Source organism: Zonotrichia leucophrys, chromosome 2 (assembly GCF_028769735.1).
Source record: "Zonotrichia leucophrys gambelii isolate GWCS_2022_RI chromosome 2, RI_Zleu_2.0, whole genome shotgun sequence".
Lineage (NCBI taxonomy): Eukaryota > Metazoa > Chordata > Aves > Passeriformes > Passerellidae > Zonotrichia > Zonotrichia leucophrys.
Window position 1 is genome coordinate 63,884,584 of NC_088171.1, and position 27,182 is coordinate 63,911,765.

General features: G+C 41.4%; 1 protein-coding gene across 2 annotated transcripts in view; it reads left to right on the plus strand.

The window, feature by feature from the left end:
* The window catches only part of JARID2 (jumonji and AT-rich interaction domain containing 2), a 210,919-nt gene that overhangs the window by 70,187 nt on the left and 113,550 nt on the right, over positions 1–27,182 (plus strand). For both annotated transcript variants that reach the window (XM_064705208.1, XM_064705209.1), the window contains exon 2: positions 20,774–20,909. In XM_064705208.1, coding sequence (XP_064561278.1) covers positions 20,774–20,909 — 136 coding nt within the window. The remainder of the gene's footprint in view (positions 1–20,773; positions 20,910–27,182) is intronic.

The following is a 27,182-nucleotide window of genomic DNA, read 5'->3' on the forward strand; positions in this document are numbered from 1 at the left end:
TGGAATATGAGCCTTCTGGGTATGCCTAAAACATGTCATGCTGGTTTGGTAGCTAAAACTCAAGCCCATGCTGTCACATCCCTAATGCCGCCTTTACTTAAATTTGTTAAAAACCTTTACAAAACCAGACAGACATAGTGAGGGTCTGTTTCAAAGGTTCTTTTAGTTAGGAGCATGAGACACTAGTTAATGGCTGCTTACTGTAAGAGAATTTTCCCATACATCTGGGTCTGAAGGGAGCTCATGCTGTATCTTGAAGAGAAGTCAACTCCACTCAGCCCCTACATGGATGTGAGACTCAATCCTCAGGTTAGATTGGAATGATGATCTGCATTTTCTTACAAGTCAAGTACTTTCCCAAATGGAAGGAAAAAAAAGGTTTGTCTTCAACTTCTCAGAGTTCTGTCAGGAGTAGCAGCATGAAATCAGTTTTACTATTTCCTTATTAAAAAAAAAAAAAAAAACAAACAACCAAATAAAAACCAAACAACGAAGCCCCCAGAGTTGCTGTTTGGGATCAGCTGAAGCAAAGGGCTCAGAACTGGAGACAGAAGGAAAGGAGATCTTGAAACAGTTTATATTTAACTTCTTCTCTCTGGCCTTGATAGATGTCCTAATTTCCCCAGATATTTTACTCTCCACTCACACTAACCAGTTGATTCCTGATCTTGTTATCCAGATATTAATATTGCTCAAGGCTGTTAATGCCTAAGCCGTGCTGTTTACCTGTAATGCTGAATTGAGGGGGGTGGGGAAAGGCATTTTTTAGATCATTTGAATAATTTATTCCTGGTAAAAGGATTGGGAAGAAAAATCTGATTTACAGAAATAAAGCCTTACATTTGATCTAGACATAACAATTCTTGATTTAAATTCTCCTGCAATAATTTAAAAAATCTTTTTCATATACTTGAGGTGTACCTTTGAAAACAGTAAGCTTTTACAGAATGGAAAAGACTTGTTTTTAGATAGCTGGCTGTTAGCTTGCTTGAGTTTTTAGTAAATAATTTCTGGTGAGTTTGCAGTGTTTGTTGTTGAATGTCAAATTGCTAGTATGACTGCTTGAGATGTGCCTCCCTACATTTCCAGTGTTGCGGAAATGAAATCTGTTTGGACCTGTCATAACTGAAAGATGAATCCTGGTTTTGTTACAAAGGTCTTCAGAATTTCCACAGTGCCTATGGGAAGTGAAAATTTATTGAATTGTGGTAGGTGCTGGAAAGCAGGTAATGAGCTCTGCACACCAATTCTGATGTCACTTGTCACTCTTCTGATCAGTGCACTGAAAGCAACCCCATGTATCCTCCCTTCTGGAGACCACAATTTGATAAAAACCATTTATTTTATATTTCCTTCTAGAAAGTTGTTTTCATCTGTGCTATACACACATTGTTCATTTTTGTGTTAGTTGACTTTCTTGGATAATCCTGTTCAGAAACTGTCTTGTCATAATAGCTCTGAAACCTTTAAAAAAATTATGAAAAGTAATATGACTGTGATAGTTGTTACAAGACAGAATGGACATCAGTTCCTTTATGTATAGTGTTTATGAACTCCACCTTACAGATGTCCTGGTATTTTGATTTAATTTTCAACTTCATACACATTGAAGAATAAGAGTCTCCTCTCCATAACTGACCAGTTCCTTTGACCTCAGCACTGTGATGCATTTTAAAATTGATATCATTGTTGTGGTGGATTTTTTTTTGGTGTGTTCAGTTTATTAAGGACTGTATAACCACATGCCCTTTTAGATGGACTAAGATGCCTCTAATACTTGTACATTGTCCTTAAAGGTGAGTCAAGTGATATGGAATATGCAGGAAACATTGGAAAAAGGAGCACTGGTTTTCAAGTACTTGATTTGTAGGATTAGGTCATTTTACTAATAAGGTAATGTTTTAAATGTTGTATACTCCCCTTCTGCTGAGAAGGAAAAGAAAGTTGGACTTCACACAAGCAGAAACGAAAATAGCAGTAGCTATAAACTGCTTTTAGACAAGTATACACAAAAAAGAAAGTGAAGTGATTGGACATTTGTGGCGTCCATTCATAAAATTGTAAGATCTTTGACTTAGTTTGCAGATATTTGCAAGAGTACACAGTTGCAGGTATTGTTTGCAGTTGTGCTGTTGGATTATTTTGGGCTGGACTGAGAGTCTGTTCCGTAGGGGCGAGAGAATGCTGAGATCAGGTGAGCTGATGTAGTTTTATTGGTTTTGTGAGCTTTCTAGCAATTGCATGCTTTTCCTCTCTTCGTTTCTTCCTCCTTCTGGAGGTGTAATGCTGGTAGATGCCTGCCAAGCCTTTGGAAGAAAATCTGGGAAAATACAACAAAGTGTAAGCTGCTTCACAGACATCTTGAATGTTGTTTTCAGTGGAGACTGGAAGTATATAAGCAGGAATTCAGTGTGCTCTGTTAGCAGGGAGGAAAGCTGGTGAAGGGCCTGAGGAGATGACGGCCACTGTGAGGGTTTGGGCCGCGCTGGATGCAAGGAGCAGCAAGGCAAGGGTTTCCATGAAGGGAGGAGGCCACTGTGTGTGGGGAGTAGGCCAGCATGCTGCCATCACCCTTCTGCCCTTCACCAGCCAGTTTATAATCTATCAGCAGATGCCCAGGAAATTGCACAAAGGGGTAGGATTCACAAAGGTAACTCCTGCAAGTGGTGTGGCTGAACTGAGGAGCAGGAGGAAAGCTGGTGGCACCTTCTGGGTGCTGTGTGCTGGCCAGCAGCAAGGATGGTGCTGGGGAAGCTGAGCACAGGAGTCACATGCAGTCAGATCTCATTAATTCAGCTGCTCACAAAGCAACTTGTTTGAGTAACTCAGATTTATGTCTGTGAACACGTATAAATTTTTTACTTGTGCTCTACTTGGTGTGGCAGCTGGGGAAGCTTTTCTGAGACTATCATCCTGCCTTTTCCCTGATAGTGAATGGGAGAGTGCCCATGCTTCCAGAGCAGCGCCCAAACCTGATTCTGATATGAGTAATTAAGCAGCCCCACCTTTATTTCTTAAAATGCAGCAGCCGGACCCTGTAAGATGCTTGGCTGAAATGGAGAAGTGGTGGTTTACTAATTGATTTTGCTTTTGAACTCCCTTTATTGCCTATGTGTGGCAATAGAGGTAAGAGAGAGAGTAGGGAAAGCAAAGTAAAAGTCAAGTGAAGCCATTTTGTCTCCTCCTTTCTGGGCTGGTTTCCCCTGTACCAGTTTGGATTTCTCTGCGAGGGGGCTCTTTTGTGCATAGGGCAGATTTTTGTGAGCTCCCCTCCCCAATACCACATGCCTCAGTGGGATGGGTGCCCTGCCTCTCCTTGCCCCTCATAACTGGGCTTGGGAGCGGAGCAGTGCTGGGCTTGGGCAGGGGGATTGGTTTTTAACACTCAGACACAGCGACCTTTCAGACATGGTGGCCTTTGGGACGATGTGCTGCAAAGTTCGTGTAAAGGCTCACATTTGTTTGAGGGGATAAGCAAGTCTCTGTCCCTGAGAAGTGAAATTTCACTGCCCTGGTCCCAAGGTGGTTTGGCACCTTGAGTTACTGCTCTAGCAGAAACATGTCCTTTTCTCTCTTTCATGTAAGAGAAATACCAAATCATAAATTTGATGGAATGAACCCATTTGAGGTGTTTGAGATGCACTGTAGAGGAAAAAATGGTGAAAACATTTTCTACATGGGTCTCCTCCTTCTCAGTATCCCTCTGTGTTTAATGTCACCACCCTTGTCCAGGACCACTGCTGTGGCTACAGCCTCACCATGTTCTGTACTCAGTACTGAAAACAGTTTGTAGCCTTTTCTGTATTCCCATTTTGATGTCTGTCCTTTCTTCCTTCCTTGGCCATGGCACTCTGCAGTATGAACAACATGTCACGCCGATTGCCTCCAGCTGTGCCAGTGTCCATCATGAACTCATCCCACTGCCTGGGTGGCTGCTGATCCCCCCTGAGCTTGGCCCATTTGCCCGCACCCAGTGTGTAGGGTTCTGTTGTGCAGGTGCCAACCCCTGCAGGCACGGCAGAACGGGTCTCTCTCCCTGAGCATCTTCTCCTCACAGTAATTAACGTTTGCAGGATCTTAAAACTGTTTCCTAAATTAAAATAAGATTTATTACGGAAATAGGTCATGGTGCCATCTGCATCATAGATGGTGCTGTGTCCTTGAGTGCTTATCCTAGGCCAGCCAGGTTTCTTAGGCATGTTAGTTAGGCATAGCTGCAGTGCAGAGAAAAGGAGTAATTTCAGCACAAGCAGATGAGCATGCGTTACTTCCTGGAAATTCCACGTAAAAACAATTTATTTGTGGGTGAAATTGGACATCGTGTTCAGAGGTTGTGTGGTGTATGCAACTTTGCAGTATTAAATGCTTTGAGGTCTGTGATGCTTCATTTTTTAGGCTTAGTTCTGCACACTCAGACATATGCTGGGGGTTTCCCAACACCACACTGGCCTTTCACCCAGCCTTGCTTTCCCGCTCTTCCCCTCTCCGTGGGTCTCCACTTGCAGCACGCTGTACACCAAAGGCTGGTTATTGCCCCAAGGTAAAAATTGTTCCTCAGGTTGGTGTCTTGCCTAAAGTGAAGACTCTGGTCAGCCTTCTCTCACTGCCAGTTTTGTTGTCCTATTTCTCTTAACTATACTTTTTTAAGTTAGTATTTCATGGGTTTTACCTGACTGAGACAAAATATATTATTTTTGCACAGTAATTTAATCTACTGCCCTTCTCAGTCCTTCTGGAGATGAATTTTGAGGTTTTTGTTTTCCCTGTGCATTTTCCAAGTTCCAGTAGTTTTCAGCTCAGAACCTATTCTGCAATCGAATAAGAAGGTTTATTATTATAGAAAGTAGGGGGGGGGGGGTGTGTGAGAATCTTACCAGATTGCCATTCCTGGCAAGTGTTACAGGCCAGAAACACAGGAAAAAAGTTCAAATGGAATGATTGCTTTTAAACTTTGTGATTTATGTCTTTTTTATCCCCCTTTTCATTGCCTTGGTCTTGTGTATATTTTTGGTCATGAATCCGAATTTTTGCCCAATGAAGTTTGCTGCAAACTGCACTAGATAGTTTAACTGTGAAGTAACTTCAGCAGTATTTTCATTTGCTGCCTTTTTCATTTACATTTCAAAACATTTCCAATCTGTAAATATCTTTCTACCTCCTTATACTTTTGGCACCATACTTTTTTGGTGAGGTAGCTGGAGCAAAAGGATCTCTAAACTGAGAAGTAAATATTTTCTCATTCCACATTTGAAATGTCCCAGCTTTACTCTTGCATGGCTAGGGTTTTTTTCCCCGTGCTATCCAAGACTGGCTGTAGAAGGTAAACACTGGGGGAACTAAATGAGATTACAGCATCACTTTGGTAGTGTTCCTTAGTGAATGGGCAGTTGATCTGTCCATAATGCAAAACACTTAATGTATTGAAGCATCTAAGAAAGCTACTACTTCACCACTCAGGGTTCAATTTCAGAATAATAACACTTATTTGTAGGGAAAAAAGAGTTAGTTCTGTAGATAAAGCAGATATTGTCACTCAAAGCATGGTCTTTTTATTAACCTCAGATTTATATGGTTAAGTAATTGTTGTATTAGTAGCGTTTCTTGATTGGTAAGGTGGAAAAAAAAAGACAGATGTCTGTGTACCATGTGCTTCTTGTTTATTTATCTGTGGTGGGCTGGGGCAAGAGAATTGGCCCGCTCTCAGGGGGCTGTGAGCGACAGAGAGCTTCAGCTCTGCCGGCTGAGGCTTGAGACACAGCAGCTCATGGGCAACACGTGTCATGTACTTCTTTGTGTGTATGTCTGTCTGTCCTTTCCTGCACATAGCAAAAGGTAGGGTAAAGGCTTCTGCAAAAGTGACATATACTGAATTTTGGTTTTCTTGAATAAACTGGCTTACAAAAAAACTGTTGCTTTCCACTATTGGTTTATATATGCCTGTGATTTTCTGTGGAAGCAGAGCATATTTCTCCAGAACAGAAATTCACATGCAATGGCTGAATGCATGGGTTGGTGGTAGTACATACAGAATGCTTGGAGGGACTTATTTTTTCTTAGTATGATACTGTTCAGATTTTGGAACTAAGGAAAATTCTTGTAATATATCTTTTTCTACTTTGTTCTTCCAATTTCCATAACGTTTTAGATTAGAAATGTCATAACTTTGGTCTGAAACTAAAAGCTTGTTACTAAGAAAGACAGGAGAATATTCCTAAAAGGAAAAATATTTAACCTATCTTCTTCCTGGCCATTTTCTTAAACCTGTAGTAAACAAGGTGAAATTGAGTGAATTTCTGTTAAGCAGACTCCTCTGCTTTCAAGTCACGTAGGGAACAGACAATTGATGGCATATTTCCAGCTGGCAGAGCTCTTGAAAGGTAGCATGCAACTTCAACTCCATTTTTTTCCCTTTTCAACATATGATTGTGCAAATCTAGCTAAGTTCATCAGAGAATAAATATTCCTTCAGTGTGTAAAATGAAGAATAAATTTGTGAGTTGGATTCAGTGAGTAAACAGATTATTATCATACTACAGGTTTTTCTTAAATATTGTGAATGCTTTAGACACTCAGGTTTTTCAAAGAGGATGTGATGATCAACTTGATATCAACTGTCAGAGTTGATATGAAGTCTCATAAGTTATCTTTTGCTTTTTAGGTTTTTTTGTAGTGAAGAAGGAGAGGGACAGGATAAGGAGTTTGCACAGTATTTCCTAAAGCTTGTGTGGAAAACTAGGCCATTTAAATCTGTCATCTTTTTCAGAAATAGAAGAAAACCTCACCACATTTTGGTGGTGGCTGTTGTTTCTCCCACATGAGGTACTTAGGGATTAATAATGGTGTTTGCATTTGCTTTTGGTTGTGTGTTGATCATGTTTTGCCAACTGCTTGTCTGAGTGTTAGCAGCTTCTCATGGCCTCCCCTCTGGTAAAATAGTGGGAGGTGATAATCTGACCTGAACAAATAAGTGACAAGCTCTGCTTGCCTCCACGTGTGGCTGGTGGCTGAAATCCTGCTTCTCCCATCCGGTATCCCTGGGACTGTTTGGGGGCCTGAGGACATTGTATCATCTGGGAGCGCCTTAGAGGGCTAAAGCGACTGCAGCAGCGCTGTGGGTGTAAGGTCAGTGGGCTCTAGCAGATTCCCAGGTTTTGAGCAGAGACTCTGTTGGGAGTGTATCTCTGTCAGAGTAGACAATGCTGGTTGCATCATATTTTAAGAGCAAGGTGCATTTGTGCAGTGCTTTCCCTGGAAACATTGTTGCCTAGTGAAAACAGTTTACATCAACCCAAAACAAGCCATGTGACTGCCTATGGTTTAATTTGGTCACACAACAGAGACAGAAAATCATTGAATTGCTCTTTCCTGACAAGTACTCCTTCAATGGAGTTGGTGTAAATTTAGTCAGTTCACTTTGTTGAGTATCGAGAGCAGTGTGATATGTAAATAAAGCTTTATCAGACGAGATAGATTTAAAATTCCACAGTTGGCGAGGAAGCGTTAGCAGTATAATATAATACAAATATTTACACAGTAACTTCTAAGTCTTCAATAAGTGCTTAATATTTGAAATATGTGTTGTGAAAACATTGACTGATTAAGCCGTACCATTGCTGCTACATCTGTATGCAGCGACTTGCAATGGCTAGGATGCAGGAGTCACGGGGAGGAATAGGTCACCCAGCGATGCAAAGGCATTTAAACAAGTTACACTTTTTTTTTTTCAATTGTGATTAGGATTCAGCAAGATCTGCTCTCCCAAGGCGCACATAGCTCCATCCCTGCGTCCTGTTGGAGCTGCTGCTCTCAAAGGGTGCTGCATTCACGTAATATGACTGGATGTGATTACATGCCCAGTGCATCTGAGACTGCCCCGTAGGAAAATCGAGCTACCAAATTTGGCTTGTCCACAACATGGAGTATTATCATCACTAGTCTGTTCCTCCTCCTTGTATCTGTCATGGCCTTTGATAAGAATTGCAGTGGGCTGAAATTACAGGTGGTTAATCTTTTGCCTGCTTACAGTGTCACAGGAATGGTGCTGGTCTGCCTGTTTTACAGGAGCAGAGGCTGGTAGCCGAGGAGGTTCCCTCTTTGGGTGGATATATCTGCTTTGCCCAGTCCATAATTGCATTCAGCCTCCAGTTCCACCATAATTCTTGAATGAGCTAACAAAACAGTAGACTCAACAGACTGCAAATTAAAATAAATAGAAACACAGCTCCTAAACTTGCCGGGATGATTCTCTGTTGCCACCTCATTTGCCAAGAGACTGCAAGAGCTGACCCACACCTAAAAATGTAGGGCTGTTCTAATCCAATCTTCATTTTTTTCCTTCTCTCTTCTGGCTACCCTGATTTGCCGTCTGCAAGCACACAGCAAAGCTGAAAACCAAAGTGGTTTGTTGTGTGCTTAAAGTGTGAAGTTCAGGTTGAGTTTATTGTTGGTACTGTGGGTATGGTTAAATCACAGACTCGATTGCAAATGGCCTTCGTAGCCATCACTGCAGTGTTGCTAGATACAATTGTGCCAGTTCCTGCAATGTTTTGGCAGAAACCTGGTTTTGATAAGCCCTGCTCTGTCTAGACCCCCGTGACAATTTCATTCCACTAAAACTATCCTTTTCCACAGAGAAGCAACAGACAGCTTCCATCAAACCCACACTCTTTTCCCTTGGGAGAGTTGAAATGATGTGTCTGGTCATGCAGGAAATCCAGCCCACGTAATGAAGTGCCCCCTCTTCTCCTACAGCAGGCTAACGCAAACAACCAGCACCTGATGCTGATGATGTGTGGGGAGATGTGTATCAGCCTATGCTTCTGCCCACTCCCTGGGCAGCTGCAGTGGTGCCTGGCTCAGTCTTTGGGAGGGCTGGAGGTAGGCATTGCTACATGGGGCCCTACAGAGTTCTCCTAAAATCTCAACTTTGCATTTACTCCTGCTCCAGTTGCTGAAGGTTTTAATGTCTGGGTCAGCTGTGGTGGTAACATGGAAAGCTAGATTATACAAGAGAAAGGTGACATAGCAGGTGATTTCACCAGAAGCTGATGTTGGAGATGTTGCTCTGGATGGTTTAGCAGGCAGGTGATGTGTTGTGAAAATCACCTGCAAATGTCTTTTTTTGAGATAAGGCTGTAATACTTGCTCATCCCTTAGCATGATGCAGATGAAGGGTAGGAGAGTTTGCTGAAAAATGATGCAATTCTTGTACTGCTTATGATGTTTTTGCAAGGCTAAGAGCAAATAATCTTGAAATGAGCTGGCAGGTTTATGATTGGGTTTTATGAGCTTTTACGATGTTTATAATCTGGCATTGAACTTGCAGTTTAAGAGGTGAAAGGTTTAAAGGAACACAGTAGCAAAGGTGTACTGCTGAATTTCTTCTGGGTGTAATTTTAACATACATCTTAGATGCTTCCCTGATGTGGCAGCTTTGTTGAAGTATGGCCTGTACAGTTCATAGTGAGTGTGTCGCTGAGTAAAATGGACTCCATCCATATCACATGTTTCACAGAGGGAAGAATTGAATGGAAAATTAGATTTTGCCTTCTCTAAGGAAGGACGTGGATTGGAGACAACTGCCTTGTGTGGTGTAACTGCCTTGTGTGGTGTAAGGCCCTGAAATGCAGCCTTGCCATTTCCTTTTAAATCCCAGCCCCAGAAATACTGTACATTGTCCATGCCTGCTTCTTTTCTTTGTTGTTTTTCTGGTACCAGTAAAAATGTAAAGTCTCCTGCAGTCTTTAAACTGGAATTCTTAAATTATGGCTTTCCTCCACGGTACTTTAGGAGAAAATGAATACTTTTTCCCCTACTCTTTTTCTTGTGATTCTGCATCCGCTTCTTTTGATGGATGTGTGCTTCAGAGGTCCTGCCTGCAGATGTTTGCATATGTACAGCACAAGCCTGTTCTTACTTAACTATCCATTTCTGTTTTCCTGTGTTATCTCACATTGCTCCGCGGGGCTCGGTGAGCAGCAGGTTTGCTGCTGGCTAGCTTTTTGAGGTTTCTCTTATGCACAGTACTGTATTTGTCTCCTGGTTCTTTGATTTGTAATGTTTTGCCTTTGATTGCTGCAGAAGGTATAAACAAGCCTGTCAAAAGCCTTGTTTAGCGTGCAGATTCTGTGGGGGTGGCTGGCAGCCTCAAACCCTAAAATAGATCTAGCAATGAACTGAATGGCTTAAAACCCTGGGAATTTAATTTGATCTTTCTTGTTGCCTTAAATATTGGGACTGAATGAGAATTTCTCTAACAGCACAGAAGGTGAACATGTTGGTATGTGACAGTAATAGAAGAAGGGTCCAGACCTGCTGTCATTGAGATGCTCTTCTGTAATCAGAGGCTGGGCTTGGCCGTGGGTAGGGGCTTGTCTGCTGTAAGTCACCATAACTGAGGAGGGGAGTGCTGTGTCCTCTGATGGTACTGCCTCCATGGGGACAGTTGTTCTGAAATGCTTCTCTGGATCCTGTTGTAGGATAGTCGTTGCAGGAAAACCTGAAGCAGACCCTCATGGTTTTAGCATCTGTTTTATGCTGGCTTTGTGAAGGAAGAAAGAAGAAGCTGCAAAATCACGCAGGGGTTCCTTTTTCCCCCGCTTCTTTTTCATGTAGCACCATGCAGTTAGTAATATCATAGTTGGGGTTTTCAGTTGTGGTGGTGAGAAGGTAACAATGATTTGGCTTCAACGTGCTGCAACAGCTGCAGAATTCATTGGAGCTTAGAAGCCTGTGAGTTATAGCTGTGATGCCATTTACAGCTTTTATGGAAGAGCTCTTAAATTTGTGAAATGTGTTACTTTTTGAAGTGCATTATATTTGTAATTTGAATTCTCTAAAATCCTCTCTGAGGGGAAAAAAAAAGCGTTGAAAATACTCCTCTATCCTCTAAAAACACAGGGAACTCTTACCAGGCGGGGTATCAAGTCTTTTAAATTGAGTGATAGAACACATAGATGGATTTGTAAGTGCTAAAATGTCAATTAGTGCACTTAAAAGCTTAATGGTTGTCTTTGATGTACTTCTAATATCTCCAGTAAAGTTTGACTGTTGCCATTGATCAGGGAGTGAAGGAGGGATGAGGGGATTGAATGCCAACCCAAACAGGTCTCGTGGAGCTTGTGAGTGGCAAAGCAGCACTTTGGTGTTGCTCAGTCTGAAATTCGTGACTTGTTTGCTGGGTAATATTTTGGAAGCCAGATGTATTTAATACTGAAGAGTGAGCTTTGGAAAGCCTTAGAGTGTAGGTGACCCCGGCTTATATAGCTTATCTTGGAGCAGAAAATTTACTGATGTAACTTCACTGACCTGAAAATATGTTTATAGTAGCTTTAGAGTCTCCTCATACATGTCCTTTAATTGGCTTAGGAGCAAAGAGTATAGGTTTAATTTACATCTCCCAGCTTCAATGGATACTTCCCTCGTAGCTTTAAAGGATATTCTTCCAGTTGGGAACATAAACAAGGACAAAATGATTCTAATATAAATCTCCCTTTTTGGGTAGTAGATCAAGTAAAATCAACGTGTTGCACTTTTAGTACAATATCGGTGTGTCCATCCCAGGAGCCTGTGTCAATTCAACTGATTTGGTTCCCCATCAGGCTCAGTAAATTTGATTCAGGGACCAGTATCCTGAGGCTTCCCAGCAGTAGGTTCAGCATATTTGACTGTCATTACCCCTCCCTGGGTTAAAAGATTGACCAGTTTGGGGGTTTTTTTTTCCCCTGTAAATCTGTTTTTATACTTGATTGCCTGAAATACAGACATCCTGTAGACTGACATGAAAGGGGAAGAAATCGGGTTAAACATTTCCAAGCTAAGACAAAGGACTCCTTGCATCACTCAGACCTGCTTTGAGTCACATTTATGCAAACTTGCAAATCCATCACAGTGCAAGTTACTTGGTGGGTAGACTTTGCCATGGCCCAGCTTTGGCAATGCCACACTCTTTCCTGCTGGCAAAGAAAGTCTTCTTGCAAGGCTTTGGTGGTGGAGCTACTCATGTAGGCATGAGCTGCTACGGTGCCTTCAAAGTGAGTCAGGAGAGCCAAAATTTCCTCTTTGGTTCTTTTAACCAAGAGAAATTCATACTGGAAAGGTTTAAAAGAGTGTGAGTACAGGGTCATCCAGCAGGGATATGGTGTCCTTCCCAGGGGTTCTTCACGTGCAGCCTCCAGCCTAGAGGACATCAAGTTCCTGGTGGGCACAGCTACATTAAACAGAGTATCTAAACTATTAGCCTTTGGGCTGGTGTACTTATTTCACTGAGGGAGCAGTCTGAGTTCTGTGTTCATAAATGGGCATTTTTGCTTACAGATATTTATATATATGATATATATATATATATATGTATATATTTTCCTGTGTCATAGACAAGGCTTCATCATGCAGGTAACACAGTCCTGTGAAAGAAATTGTATAAATACTGACTTCCTGTTGCACATGTGAGCATAGATGCTGAACACATCAACAGTTCTTTGGCTTCTCTAAAATGTTGATACCATTGACCAACCTTTGAGATGCTGTGAGACACCAAAAAATTAATCTCTTTAAATTCCCATCTAAATACTGAAGGCAAATTTATAACACATCAGTTTTATCTTTCTCTCTTCCCTACTACTTATACACTATTTTGGTATGCAAAAGTGGTTAGTATTTTTCAAAATGAGGATCAGGCCTTTTCTGGTTGAGGGTGGAAGAAATTCTTAATATAATTAGCAATATGCAGCAGGATTGGATTAGACATAGACATCTGTAGGTCTTATTAGTAGACATTTAAACTGCAGAAAATGCTTTTTATTTGACTCTATTCATATGACTGCATTCTAGAGCTCAAACACCTTTATAAAATACTAACTGAATCAAAATGAAATTAATTAAAAAGAATATATTTGAATTTAATTATCTTGAGCGGCTGAATACTCTTTGCATATAGGGTTTTATGTGTCTATGTGAAGTGTACTTGGTGGAGAGTTTTAATTAGGGCTGGAGACAGAGTAAAAATATTTGGAATGTGAAATTTATAAATGGCAGTGATTTTCAGCTAGGTGTGTAGACATTTTTTGAAGCTTGCTACCTTTCTTGCTTCTCTTTCCCCCCCTCTTTTAAAGCTACTTTTATGTTGAAATTAATACCAGATCGTGAAAAAGAAGAAATCCTGTTGTGGCTCTTGGTCCTCTGCAGCATGATCAGAGTTGTCAGATCTGCAGCTGCAAGAGATTTTTTTACCTTTGTGTGTTTAAAGGCTCATACTTGTGTGTTCTTTGACGGTCCCGTTTCTCTGTAAAAGCGCGGGGCTGTGGATGGCACGGGACATGTGGCTGCCTTGACTACTGTCTCAGATGTCGGACATGCCAAGACTCAAAGAGCTGATTTGGCAGCTGCCCAGCAGATTTTTATAAAGGCTCAGTTGGTGGCCAGAAACCCAGGCTGTCAGAGTTGTGTTATGCAATAAATTGTTTTTCAGCAGAAGTTTCTAATCCAATTTCAGCTGTATTTCTTTTTTTTTGTACTATGTAATCAAAGATAAATATACATTATTTCACGGTGTTTCAGAGAAGTGGAGATGTGTGGTGTAAACATCACCCACCAGGTTGGTGTGTTTGGTTTTATTTAAAGAAAGATTTAGACCAGTTCACCAACACAGGAAATTATGCTTAAATTATTTTGGTTTCTGCCTGGGAGGGATATATTTGTATACAGCATACCTTTTCAAAGATCATTCAATTTACATTTTAGGAGGTGTTCCCTTCATTTGAAGAGAGCACCAGGTAAGAACCTATTTATCAAGTCAGAGCTTTTGCTCAGGCATAAATTGTCTACAAATGATGGTCAGATAGAAAATTGTACCTTGTCAGGCTGTGACCTACCTGAATCATTACAGGTCCTGCCCCAGTAACAGATGCCCTGCCACCCCTTTATATTTCTCTTTCACTTCTCTATAAGGTACAGAATCCATTTTTTAAAAAGTGGGTAAGGTCCATTAGAACACAGTGAGATATTTAGGGCTCACAGTAGTTACATTACAACAAAGTTGCTTTCATTTCCTGAATACCATCTGTGATTCCCTCCCTTATCATGGCTGTCATGTTTCAGTGCCGTGGTGGGTTTGCATCCCTGCAAGTGTGAGTTGCTGTGCAAAGGGACAATTACACTTTTTTCTCTGCCCCAGCAGTAGTCACCATTTGCTCATGTGGTTGAGAATAAGGAAGCTGTACTGGATGAAGACAGTAATTTTTCTTCTCTTGGGCTGAGATTTTCACTCTTCTAATCAAACTGGTGAAATAGGCACTTAAGGGGTAATGCTGGCATTGGGTTTGGAGCAGGTGCATGCAGTGTGGTGCCAGGTGAGTTAAGCTGGTTATCAAAACCACTCCCTCAGTCTGAATAATTAGCTCACACCTCCATACCTCTTTCTGTCAGCACACTGCCACCCTTGGTTCAGTCAGGTCCCAAAGCTCAGACTTTGGGAGCAAAATGATTGTTTAGATTCCTAATCTGGCCTAAGAAAGTCATAGCTGTGGAGTCAGTGCTATCAGTGAGATGGTTCGAGTTGAAGTTGTACTGTAAGTTGATAAATTAAAAATTAAAAAACTTATACTGAGTAATAGTTTTCTAGAGGTGCAGTAACATCATCAAGGCCTCTTAAGTTTATGTAAAAGAAACAATTAACACACAAACCAACCGTTCTTAATTATTTCATTATTTGGCCTAAGATAAATTTAGGAACTATTTTAATGCCTCAGTTCTGGGAATGACTTGTATTTGGAGATTTTGACTGTAACTCTTCTACCATAATGTATTTTTGCAAGAGCAGGTTGAAGCTCACTGGGCTTAAAAGTGCCCAAGGCCTTTAGTGACCCAAAAACCAGAGTGTTTCTCTCCCATGCTGCTCTTCAGAATTCATGTGAAAGAAGGAAATGCAGTCCCTGGTGCAGCAGAAGGCAGGGAAAGAGTGCAGACCAATAGGAGCTTGCAGGGGATGAAAGCTGTAGAAGTGCTAAGGCAGGAAGGAGAGAGATTTTTATTTTCTTCCACTCTTTCTTTGCCATGATAACATTGGTTTTTCAAGTCAGGAGCTGTGATGTAATGTGAGTTCTTTGGGGAAGTTTTCTGGAAGTACGAGGGGGAAAAGTAGCTATAATTACCAGATAAACTTAAATGCTAAAACAGAGCCATTAATTGAGGAAATTTCCCCTTTCTTCATGTTAGTTAGCACATTTTTAAAACATGACCTATTTTCCTAAACTAGACAGAACAGATTACATTTTCCAGAAGGCATGAGTCACTCCACTATAAAGTCTCCAAGCTGTATCAATCTTCATCAAGTTAAGCCATTCATAAGTTTTTATTTTTTCTCACTGAATATAAGCAGTTTGTTTTAAATGAGAAGCTGCTACATCCTCTCTGGATAGTTAAACTTGATTAAAAGGTTAAATATTAAATAAGTGTGAACTTTATTCTGAGAGAAAGGAGGGGAGGGACCTTGATAGTAAGCGAAAGACTACAAGGATGTTATTGTGGCTATGTATAACTAGTTTGCACCATTCTCTGCTTGGATGTAAGAAGTCCAAGCAGCATGATAACTGCCAGAAGGAGCCAAAAATCTTTATTTATGGAGCTTCAGTTGAATATATTACAGGCTGGTTTCAAATTGCTCCCCTGGAAGTTCAAACTTTTGCTAGGAGTTGGTGCCAAGAGGAGCTTCCGCTGCCTGGGTCCTGCAGGTTCTCAGTTCCTGTGGTTACACCCACGGGCCAGCAGTGGGATTTCCCTGTGCAATGAGCACTTGGGGTGCTGATGGAACTTTGTGATGCCATGGAGACCTCTGCTAACGCAGCAGCAGGGGAAGTACGCGTGTTCATACAGCAGAGTTGGCACTTCCTCACGGGGTTCGCTCTGTGCCATGCACATACCGAGAAATCGGGCATTGTAAATGAGTAAGGTAATTGCTAGGAAGTGCTAATCACAGTTAGCAGCAGTAACTTACCCAGGACTGCGTGGAAGGATCTCTGTCAGCCTCTGAAGGTGAATCTGGGTTTTCCACCAGTTCCTTTTTCTGGTCTGACTTTTAGAGAAAAACAGGTATTACTGTTTTCCATTGATTATGTACAGCCAAAAGGCAAAAATCACTCGCAAGTCTTAATCTAGTAAACAAACATTTCCATCTCGGTCCTTTAGCTGAAAAGTAATTTGTATGATCTATGAAAATGTGTTGTCTGTTTTTCATGGAAACGGCACATTTTTTTAATGTTGCTATAAATGCAGTAAAAAACACCCTTTAAAATAGCTCTCCTTCAAAAATATCCTTGAGGAAAGGGTAGAAACTTGTGGTTTATTTTTCCCGTTGCTTCAAAATTACCTTCTTACATCTGCAGGAAAGACTCTCTGGGAGCTGTTGAACCATGAAAGCATATTCATTTAGGGAATTGGGTGCCACAGTGATTTTAACCAAGTGTTGGATGCAATGCTGGAAAAGGAAAAAAGAGGGAGCTTGTGTTTTTGTTGTTTTGCTTTTTTGCAACCTGGCATGAAGAATGAGGTCAGGAGATGCGTGCTTGGGAAAGACCCAAAGAGAGAGCTGGAAGGATGCCAGCCCCACTGAGTCATAACACACACATGCTTATAAGTATCTTTGTACTTTACTAAGTCCCGACTTTTCAAATAAAACAATCGCTGCTGTAAAAGTATTTACATAAAAATTAAAGCAAATAACATGGAGTGCTGCATGCATTCTCCCTTGTTCCAGCTTTGTTTTACCCTGTGAACTATGACTCCTGTTTGCTTAAGGCAAGGCTGGGCCAGGCTGAAGAATGCTGTATCTGCAATGAATGAAGGGAGAACCTTGAGTCATGCTGCTGCCCAAGGAGCTCAGCAGCTCTCATGATTTCAGGATGACGTTTCACCTGCCCAGGAGGTGGTGTTAAGCCTGCCTCTTGCTTCTGCTTTTTAAAAATTAATATTTGAGTATAATTTTGGAATTATAGGATTTTAGGAAGGCTGTGTGCAGTGACATGTGCACACCAGGCAGCTGGACTGCAGGGAACAAGCATCTAAGGTGTAGGTGAATGGTGAAAGGTACAGGTGGTGCACATTTTGATTTCTTTGCAGATATATACACATGATGTATTGATATATAAAAAAATTGTTATGTATTGATTAAACATGTATTATGGTCACTGAAGTTCAGACATAAATGTACAATGTGTGGTTCCCTGTAATGGCATAACCAAGAGGGTGGCATGTTTTTTTTTTTTTTTAATTAGAAATTTAAAGGAAATTATGCGATTGTGTTTCTTAATTCTGCCCCAGGGTCTCCTTGGTTGTTTACATCAGTTAGTTTTATTCTGAATTTATAAGACATTCTTATTGTCATATTGGGAAGCAGAAATCATCTCAGCTAACCTGCAGTGAAGGTTGTGGGCTTGTGGTGATGAACCTGCAGTTTAAGATGTTATTCAGTCCTTTTTTGGGTCTGAGTCAATATTGGACAATCCATTAGTTCCCCATAAGTCGTTTCAATGGCTAATTATTTGCACAGTTGCAGAAATTGCTCTTTAATTCTTTCTTACGTTTTTCTGAATTGAGTTCCAGCTGTTGGATGATGTTATACCCCTCTCTGCCAGCCTTGAGAACCATCTATTAACAAATCTCTACTCCCAGTGGAAATATGTAAAGGCAGCAATTGAGTCAGTTCCTTTGAGCTTGGATTGGGGGTGGGGGCGGTGGGGTGGTGTTGAGAAGTTACATATATTAAATTTCTCAAGGCTTTCACTTGACCATATTTCTAAACAGTTTTGGGTGTGTGTATGTTTTGCTAAAGTGAGATAACTCTTGCAGTTGGTGGTGGTGTGAGTGCAGAGCGGGCATACAACTGCTTTCCCTCCACTGGTGTGACGAGGCAGAGGCAATGAGACCCATGTGATTATGGTCAAATGTGTCAGGAGCTGGAGCTGTGGCTCAGCTGGGCTCTGAGTCGGCTGCTCTCAGCACTCGGCTGCTTTTGTGCCACGGGCTCCAGGGAAGATGCACTTGGCGATTGTGAAACCTTTTTATTGCTCCTGCTGTATGGAGCCATGTGAATGCAGGTGTTGGCAGCAGCTTAGCCCCTTATTCTGCTGAGCTTGGATAGCACACAGTGTTGGAAAACTTGCGGACTTTGTTTCAAGCTGGGTGGTGCGTGCAGGGGAAGCCCACAGCAGAGCGGTGCATGCAGGCCAGGGGCTGCAGCCAGGACACCTCTGGGCTGGTGGGGGGAGACTCTCCATGTGCATTTCTAGGGGCAGATGGACCCAGTATGGTTCATCTGGAGTTTTACAGCTCCAGGAATTAAGTGTGGTGGGAAGTTGCTTCAGTGGGTGCTAAGGTCTTAGTTTCCACCTTCTGGGCCCCATTTCTTGGCTGGTGGCACTAATGCTAAGGCAGCCCCAGGCTGGTGGGACTATGTCCTGCATGTTGCTGGCACCAGGAGACACTTTGGCGGCCAGAAAATTTGGTATCCTTTTGCATCCAACATATTGCATGGGGAGACCCAACACATTGCCTGGGGGAGAGGGAGTTCACAGGCACTTCACAGGAGGGTGGCCTAGACCAGAGGCTGCTGGTGTGCAGTGGTGAGTGCCTTCCCTTCCACAGGAGGGACTGTGGTGGCCTCCTTCTCTTCCTCAGGATGGACTGCAGCCAGCTGGTGCCAGGGCACAGGTCCTGGCACTGCATCAGCAGGTGCCAATTTAAAGACCACTCCTATTGGCAGGTTTCATCCTGTCACTGTTGAAGCAGTGAACGCTGCCATGTACTCCTTGCAGTGAGACGTTGTGGCAGAGTGGATTTAATTTCTTCTGATTTTATTTCTTGAATTTTATTTTTAAATTTTTTTTTTCTGGATTCTTACCACGGTAAAAGAACCAGTGAGGTCAGGAACTGCTGGGTATTTTTGTGCAGCTTCCAGTACAAATGCCAGTGAAGGGAGTGGTGTCCACAGGCCTGTGTCCATAACATGGACAGGGGCTGGAGGTGCCCTATAACTGTTTCCTAACTGAGCCTGACTCCCTTAAGGCCTTAGGTAGTTCCTGTGAAGCAGAAATGCATGATGTCCCATTGGGTCTTTGTTGGTGGGAATGTAAATGAGGGCATCCTTGGACAAGCTTTGTTAAAATTGGGCTGCAGCCCTCTCTGTTTAGTGTTGCTTATGGTTAGGGCTGAAGCTGTGTTGGCAGCAAAATGGTAAGCCAGAGTTGTTTGTGTAAACCTTTGTTGACAAAATAACTGGATGTACTACTCCTTTTAAAATGCTTGCTGAGAGATTTTTTTGTCTTTTTTTGGTTGCTGTGGGTGTTGGGTTACAAAGTTTGATTTCTTGGCCCAGAGCTGCCTGTACTCTAAAACTCTCTGGGCATAGCTCAGTCTTCTTCAAAGTGTAGTAGCTTGTCCCTCGTGCGAAATGCACATCCTGCTGCCAAAATGTTGGCTGCTTTCACTGCACTCATTGTGTTGCTTTTTTTGTTGTTGGGGTTTTTTGTTTTGTTTTGTTTTTTAACCCCTGCCAAGTAATTTGTCCTAGAATTTTTTGGGGGGAGGGTGAGGGGTGGAAATGTTTTTGATCACAATTCAGCAGCTGAATTCCAATATGTCATTAGAGGAGCAAAGAAAAAGCTATCTCTGGTCACCCTAAATTATGCTTATTTTTTTGGAAGTTGGCAGTGCCTGTCTTTTCTTTGGCACATGGATGGTCTTAAGCTCTCCTGCCTCCTGGTGGGGATTGCTGATGGGGCTTGTGGAGTTTTCAGTGTGAGGTGACAGTACGCTGTGTGGTACACTCACCACTTAAGGTCTGCCTAAAAATGTCAATCTTTTGCTTTGGCAATGATGTAGCCCCTGAGGAAAAGGGCAATAATGTTCAACCAGAGATTTCCAAAGACTCCAAGAGACAATTACGGGGCTTATGAAAATATGATGACTTACCTATGTCGCTTATGTCTTTATATCAATTTGCTGACTTAATTTATTTGAATGCTAAAGGCTTTAGGGAAATACTTTTCCAGGGAGTTAATGTTTTAACTCAAATGAGTACTAAATTTGACGTAGACTAGTGTTCCTTTGATAAATTAGCATTTGTCTCCTAAAAATAAAGTAGAAAACATATGCCCCATGAGCCAAATTCCACTTGGCTTTATGCTGAGATAAATTCAGGATGACTTCATTGTTATCAATATACAACTTCATTATAACACTGCAATTAATGCAAAACACGAAACCAGAAAGAAAAATAACCTGAGCCAAGAGACACAAATGAAGGCCAAAATGGCAAAAAGAGAAGCTGGTTTACCAAACTTGCCTCTTCAATTCGTGCAACATTCATTTTAGTGTTTTGTTTGGGTTTTTTCCCCCTCTTTTTAATTACCTGGGAGAACACTTCCTGGCTGTGATAAATTTCTCCATGAGGAATTCATTATAAGGATTTTAACAATTAAGTTTTACCTCCTGCCTAACACCTGGTACATGCCTACTGCTGTTTGCAGAATAAAGGATTAGAGGGGCTAATGCTCTGATTTGATAATACTTATGTTTCTGTTCTCTGTTAGAGCTGATCAAGTTGCATTTTCTTACATAGTATTCTTCTTCAGTTTTTCTTTTTTTTCTTTTTTTTTTTCTTTCACTGAGTTAAAAATAATCTGTGTAGCCTTAGGTTTTGGAGGTTTATTTGGTTTTGTTTAGATTTTTGTTTTGCTTCAGGTGCACGCAACTAATGCCTCCTTTGTGTTTCCATCTCCTTTAGGATGACAGTGATGGGATTCCCTGGTCAGAGGAGAGGGTGGTGCGGAAGGTCCTTTATTTGTCACTGAAGGAGTTCAAGAATGCACAGAAGCGGCAGCACAGCGATGGCATTAGCGGGAGCCTCAAGGCAGTGAACGGTGAGACACCTCTGTGCTACTGCTGCAAGGACTCAGTCCTTCCATGCTCTAGCAGGGACGCAGGCCAGTGTACCTTCTGGCATGTACACTGTGCCCTTTGCATCTGCACAGGGGAACTTGTTGCTGCAATGCTTGAAATGCCCGGGTTGAAGAATGTTTTGGTTTCTGGCTAACTGATTTAGATGGGGATAAGGGTGGAGGGCAGGTGGGAGGACAGGGACAGGCTGCCAATCCAGAGAAAAGGAGTCCTTCTAGTGAGTCTGCTTCCTGATGTGCTAAATATGTCAGCTGATAAGGTAAGCATTTGGAGGTGATTGGCTTCAGTTGCCTTGGGGAAGTACACTTGGACAGAATTTACATACTGTCACTTAGATACAAGAAAAACTGCCTTGCCAGCATCTATATCTGGAGTGATCCAAGTCCATAGGTGAAGTAGCACAGGATCTACATACAGAGTTAAAGGGCTGAGAGGACACAAGCGCTGTGACATTGGACTCCCCTGGTTTAGTAGTTCACAGAGCAGTTGTTTAAAGGTATTACAAGGAGATGCAGACAAGCTTAGATGACAGGAGCTTGAAAGGAATTGAATTTCATTTCTTCAATGCTCTAGTCAGTTATTATCTGTTGCTTCCCCTTCCCTTAAAGCTTGCTTTAAAAATCTGTGGTATCCTGAGAGGTGAATATAAAGTGTGTCTCTTTCAGATTCACTTAGACCCCTACTTGAAAAGGCTTTGTCATGCTAGCTTGAGCCTTGAAAGTGATGACTAGCAGGATTCAGATTTCTGGGCAGGCTTACAGTTTTCACTCACAAGAGCTTATTTGTTTCTTTATAGAGGTTTACGGCAGTTCCTTTTAGGCATGTGCATAACTATACATGTGCTAATGCATTAAAGCAGCAGCTGGGTGCTTGCTTGGTAGGTTATTTATATTTATATGTGGCTTGTGTTGTTGACATGGTGAGTCAGATTCCACTGAGTGTTACTGCAGACAAGGCAAAAAACTCGAGGAATGGCTGGATAACTACAGGCAGCATGATAAAGTCACCGTATTGCATAAGAAATTGCAAACTCCTTAATGTGATTAAAGAAGACCTCAGACTTCCCAGTTCCGTAGTAATATCAAATGCTGATCGGATGAGAAGGGGCATCTAGGTTTAAGAGCAAGCCATTTATAAGCTTGGAGGTGTACACAAACCAGCATTGGCTTTTTTCCTTCCAACACCTCTGCATCATTGATCTTCTGTCAAACACAATTTCTCTTGGAAAGTTTCTTATTGCATTGTGGGGGTTTTGTTTAGTCAAAGGAAAAAAGTCCAAAGGCATGAAGCACAGTAATTGTGTGTTAGGAGGCTTTGATAATGTGCCAGGTTACAGGATGACTGAGGTTTTCATGGTGTCTAGTTTCTCCAAAGGCAGCTTAGATAAAAAGTGAGTTGGCTGGGAATGCTGTGTCAATGCAGGTACCAGACATGGAGTATGCCACTGCCTTCCCCTGGCACCAGCAGAGCTCACATCTTCAGAGCTTTTCGCCTTCACAGAAATAGATGACCAGTTATTTGAGGGTTGGGGGTTTTTATTTGAGCCAGAATGAAATTCCATGTTGCTTTCTGTTTGCTGAATGATTTTTTAAAAGTCCTGTCTTGGCATTGCTCTGTTTCCACATCTCTGTCCAAAAGCATTTGTTTTAGCCATTGATATTTAGAAGAATGTTTCATTATGCAGAGAAAAATGAGCAAAAGGGAGGAGGATTGATATTGTGCAGTGACATCAAGAAAATCAATTTGAAAATGCAATTTGTTCATTACATTAATAAAAAAAAGTAGCCATATTTTTTCAAATCCGTGGGCCTCTATGGACTGGGAAAAAATGGGTTGTGCTGAGAAATTACTGAGCTATTTTGAATTCAGGGAAATGTGTAGTCTTTTAAGGATGAGTCCTAGATCCAAGATTTCATACTGTTGGGAAGAAAAAATGTTTCCTTGTATGTGTCCTTCGTTCACCTTTCAGGCCACATCCATTGTTTTTTGCATGCTACTCCATAGGGTAGCATGCATTAACTCCATGTGGTTAAATATAGTTTTATGTGAGTGACCCATTTTTTTATTAATTCATTTATGTGACTGTTGAAAATTGAATAGGTCACCTTTCAGCACCTGGCAAATGTAACCATTTTCAAAAGTGGAAAGGAAAGGTGTGAGGGGGATTCAGGCTGTCTGAATTCCCTGCTCTGTGCAGGAATATGGATTGGTCTTGTGTGCTTCTAGTAGCTGAGGGGACTGCAAACAGCTGGGTAGCAGGATTTAATCTTTGTGCCACCATCTGTAATTCAGAGAGACTTTCTCTGGTCTAGTTTTAGAACAGCCATTTCTTACATTTACTTATTCATAGACTTGCAATCCGTACTTTGTTTTAGTAGAAAGTATTTTTTTGTAGCAACAGAAGAAGTTAAAAGGTACCCCAGCTCCTTGCAACTTGTGTCTTTAAGCAGTTTTTATGTATTTGGAGCAGCTGAAGTTTGATCAACATGCTAGAAAAGTTCCTTAGCCAGTATTTGTGAAGCTGCAGCTAAACTTGGATGAAAATGATTGTCAATTGTATTTCATCTAGTGAGTTCAGTAGTATCACTAATGATTTGGTAGCTGGAATAATGGTGCCTCTTTGATTGATAGTGTGAAAAGCAAATAAATTTTAAATGTGGAAGATGAACCTATTAACAGAAGTCTTTTCTGTGTTAAAGTTTCTGCAAGTTCTGATGTGCTGGTGATGGTGCAGAGACAACTTCTGTGACTCTGAATAGTAAAAATTAAATTTAAAATAAATAAAAATTGAAATTACTTCTGGCAATTTTATGTATTATAATACCTTAGCTGTCTCTGTCTCACTAGTAAATCTACATGTTATCCTGACAATAAGCCTACCATTTTCAGTTTGTGTCTGAAACCCTGTTACTTAAGTGGTTCTGATTAAAGAGAAAGGTGAGTGGGTATATTTTGGTTGCCATATCTGTGGTTATATTGCATGTGTGTTTATGTTGACTCTGGATATTTGCAGAGTGTAGATCAACATCATGCAGCATGTCTTTGTTTCCTACATGCTCCTCTTCAGCCCTTGGGAATATAAAATTTGAAGGAGGTGCTTGTGCTGCTTGTCACGAAACTCTCTGCAGCCCTAAAAGGGATACTGGAACTCTGATTATGGAAACAAGGTCATGCGCTGGAAAATCCCACTGGGATTTCTTTAGTGATTTTGATTACTGCTGCTTGTCATTTGCGTTAGGATTTTAAGAATAGGGATTGGTGTTCGGAATAGTGATACCAATTTTCAGAGATCCTCATCTAAAAGGAGAACTAAATCCTTTGGGAAATTGTTTTCTTCTTGTGCAGCTTAAAATGTGAGATAGGGCTATAAAAAAGGCAATGAAAGATGTAATAATGGCTTGCATTCTGTTGATGAGAGTAAATCCAGTACCCTCAAAAGACTATATCATAAAACAAACTTTTATGACCTAAGACTTTAAGTTCTGTTTTTCAAGACTTGCGGTAAAGTAATCTGTGTGCTTCTTGGATGGAAAAAGTGACAAAGTTTCCTTATTTGTTTAAGATGGTTAGTTAATCTACAGAGATGACAAACCAGACGTTAGAATTATTCAAGCAGATAGTTTGTTTTCACCAGCTATACTTTGTCCTAGAAAGGTGTCATGGCAGTTTCTAAACATGTCATCTAGGTTAAGCTCACAGCAGGCATAATCTGTTCATGAAATGAAATGTATGTGAGGGAATGCTTTGGTTCAAAGCAGAAGTTGAAGTCCTCTTCGTTAAGTAAATAAAGGGCTAAGTAAAAAATTGTAATTTTTCTATTCTGAGAGATTTCACCTTACATTTAAGATTGTTAAAGGAACGTACTTATTTTGTGTGTGTACTTTAAATGGAGTGGGAACCGTGTCAGCACATGGATAGAGGTGGTGGTTGGACCATCAATTCTCTGGTGCCCCTTTCTCCCATCACAGAATCATCTTGGTTGGAAAAGACTTCCAGCCTTTGTCTGATCACTACCTTGTCAACTAGACCACAGGAGTAAGTACTACATCCAGTTGTTTCTTTAACATCTCCAGGGATGAGGGACTGCACCACTTTGTACTGGTCTGCTTCTTCCCTCAGCCATTCCCACATGAAGGTTCATGTGACTTTTGTTGGAGAGTTGTTTTTTCCCCATCTGCACACTGAGAGGCAGCAGTCTCTGAGACAGTTCTTGGTGGGACTGTGGTGCCAGACCCAGTGGCAGCACCAGCCTCTGATTCCTGGGTTCTTCCCATCCCTTGGCTTCCACACTGGTTGTTCAAGCCAGCTGAGGCAGGCAGCAGTGCATTCTCAAAATAGCTCTTTTTATCATTGATGCATGCATTTTCAAATATTTTCTGCTCACTGCATGGGAGTTTCTGTCCATGCTCCCCAGTGAGCCATGTTGAAAGGAAGGTGCCTAGTGATAGGGTGGCATGGGACTGTCTTTATCTGACTTCAGCTTGTTGGGGAAACCTCTTTTCCCTGGCCCTGTAGATGGTACTCCAGGCATGGCATAAAAATCACAACAGATGTGGTAGAAATGCCTAAACACCACTAAGCCGGGTGCTCCAGCTCAGTGCCATGCATTATCTGCCAAAAGCTAACTAAGAGAGGATTGCAGCAGCTGCCAGCTGGGCAGCCATGCCTTCCCTTAGACCACATCTCTTCTGACTCCTGCAGATGAAAACACAGCCGCCCTTAGGGGGAAGTGCTGTTGTTTCAGCTGCGCCTCTGTGTGCCCAGAGCGCTGTGGGTCTCCTTCCCTGGCTGGGTCTCTACTCAGCCTGCAATTGTGAACAAGAAAACAGCCCTCTTCATTCACTGTGATGCTTCAGATGTACTGATAACTTCATCTCTCTTATTTCTGAAGGCTGCAATTAAGTACTGCAAGAAGGTTTTATGCTAACGTTTGTCTAGGGAGCTTTTCACTCCATCAGTGATGTGAGATTGCATTTGTTGACAGTGGGTAATGTCTGTCTGTCTCCTAAGCTTAATAGAAGATTGTAACTGTGCCAAGGACCCTTGTCTTCAAGTGGATTTAAAAAATGCATTTACAGAAACAGAAATACCTCTTTCAACTTTGCAGTATTTTCCCTTTACGTTCAGAGTAAACAGTCTTTTTGGCTAGTTTAAAACCGTGATTAAATATGGATGTTTTCAGCTAAAAGGTTCAGAAAATAAGCATTTGAGCAAATTTGTCATGGCACTCAACATCACTTTCACTTTGGTGCTTGCTGTCAAGTGAATTTAAAGATTAACAAATAAATAACTGGATGTTTGAGTTGGGCTTCATTGAAATTTTCTATATCTCTTTTCCTTTCTTTGTTTTCTAGAATAGAATTAATTTTGAGCCTGCCAGGGACTTGCTTGTTCATTGGCTGACACAGGTTCTTCTTTGCCTTTTCCATCATCACCATTTATAAAAAATTTGCAGGCCAAATTATGCCCTCAGTAATGTCAAATGAATTTGATTATGTCCATCCAAATTGTGCTCCTGTCTTAATAAAATTTCAGTGTTTAGCAAGACTGATAGAAAATTTTCTTTCACAGGACACCCATATCCCTTTTCCCCTCAAATGTAACAGGGATGGATATTTCTTTAACCTGTGAAACAGAGAAATTGTAGAATTGATTTTCTTAAAATTTATTTCATGACCATATAAAAAAAGCTTCTGTTGCTCCTGAGTGCATTTCTAGGCAAACAAATTCTAAAAATAATCTTGCCTCCTTGTATATTGCTAATCATAGGTAATAGAAAATGAAAATGGCAATGAGGGATCTGCAGAAGCGTGTGCATTATCTGTAGCAGACTGAGTTATTGTAGGCCTAAAATAAATAAGTTGAGGAAAGGTGAGAAAGAGTTCAGCAGTAGCTGATGAGTCTGGCCTCCCTCCTTTCACCTCGTGCCTTTTGCTGGCTCTGCCCTTTTTCTGCCCATGCAGTTCAGCCAGTCCAGAGTACTAACATGGCACAAAACTAGCCCAGAAAAAAAATATTTAAAAAAAGAAGTAATTGTCTTCTAGTTCAATAAACCACACATGTTCATTAAGAGGTTAGGTGAGCACCATGTGCTCATTTGGTGGAAATGGGGGAGCAGAGTACCTTGACTGAAAGTTGGAGGAAGAGGGTATCAGACTCCTCATCCCTTTTGATAGTAGTGAGCTGCTTGACCTGGCACGTTCATCCTGTCTAACCACAGCCTTAGGATTGGCGCA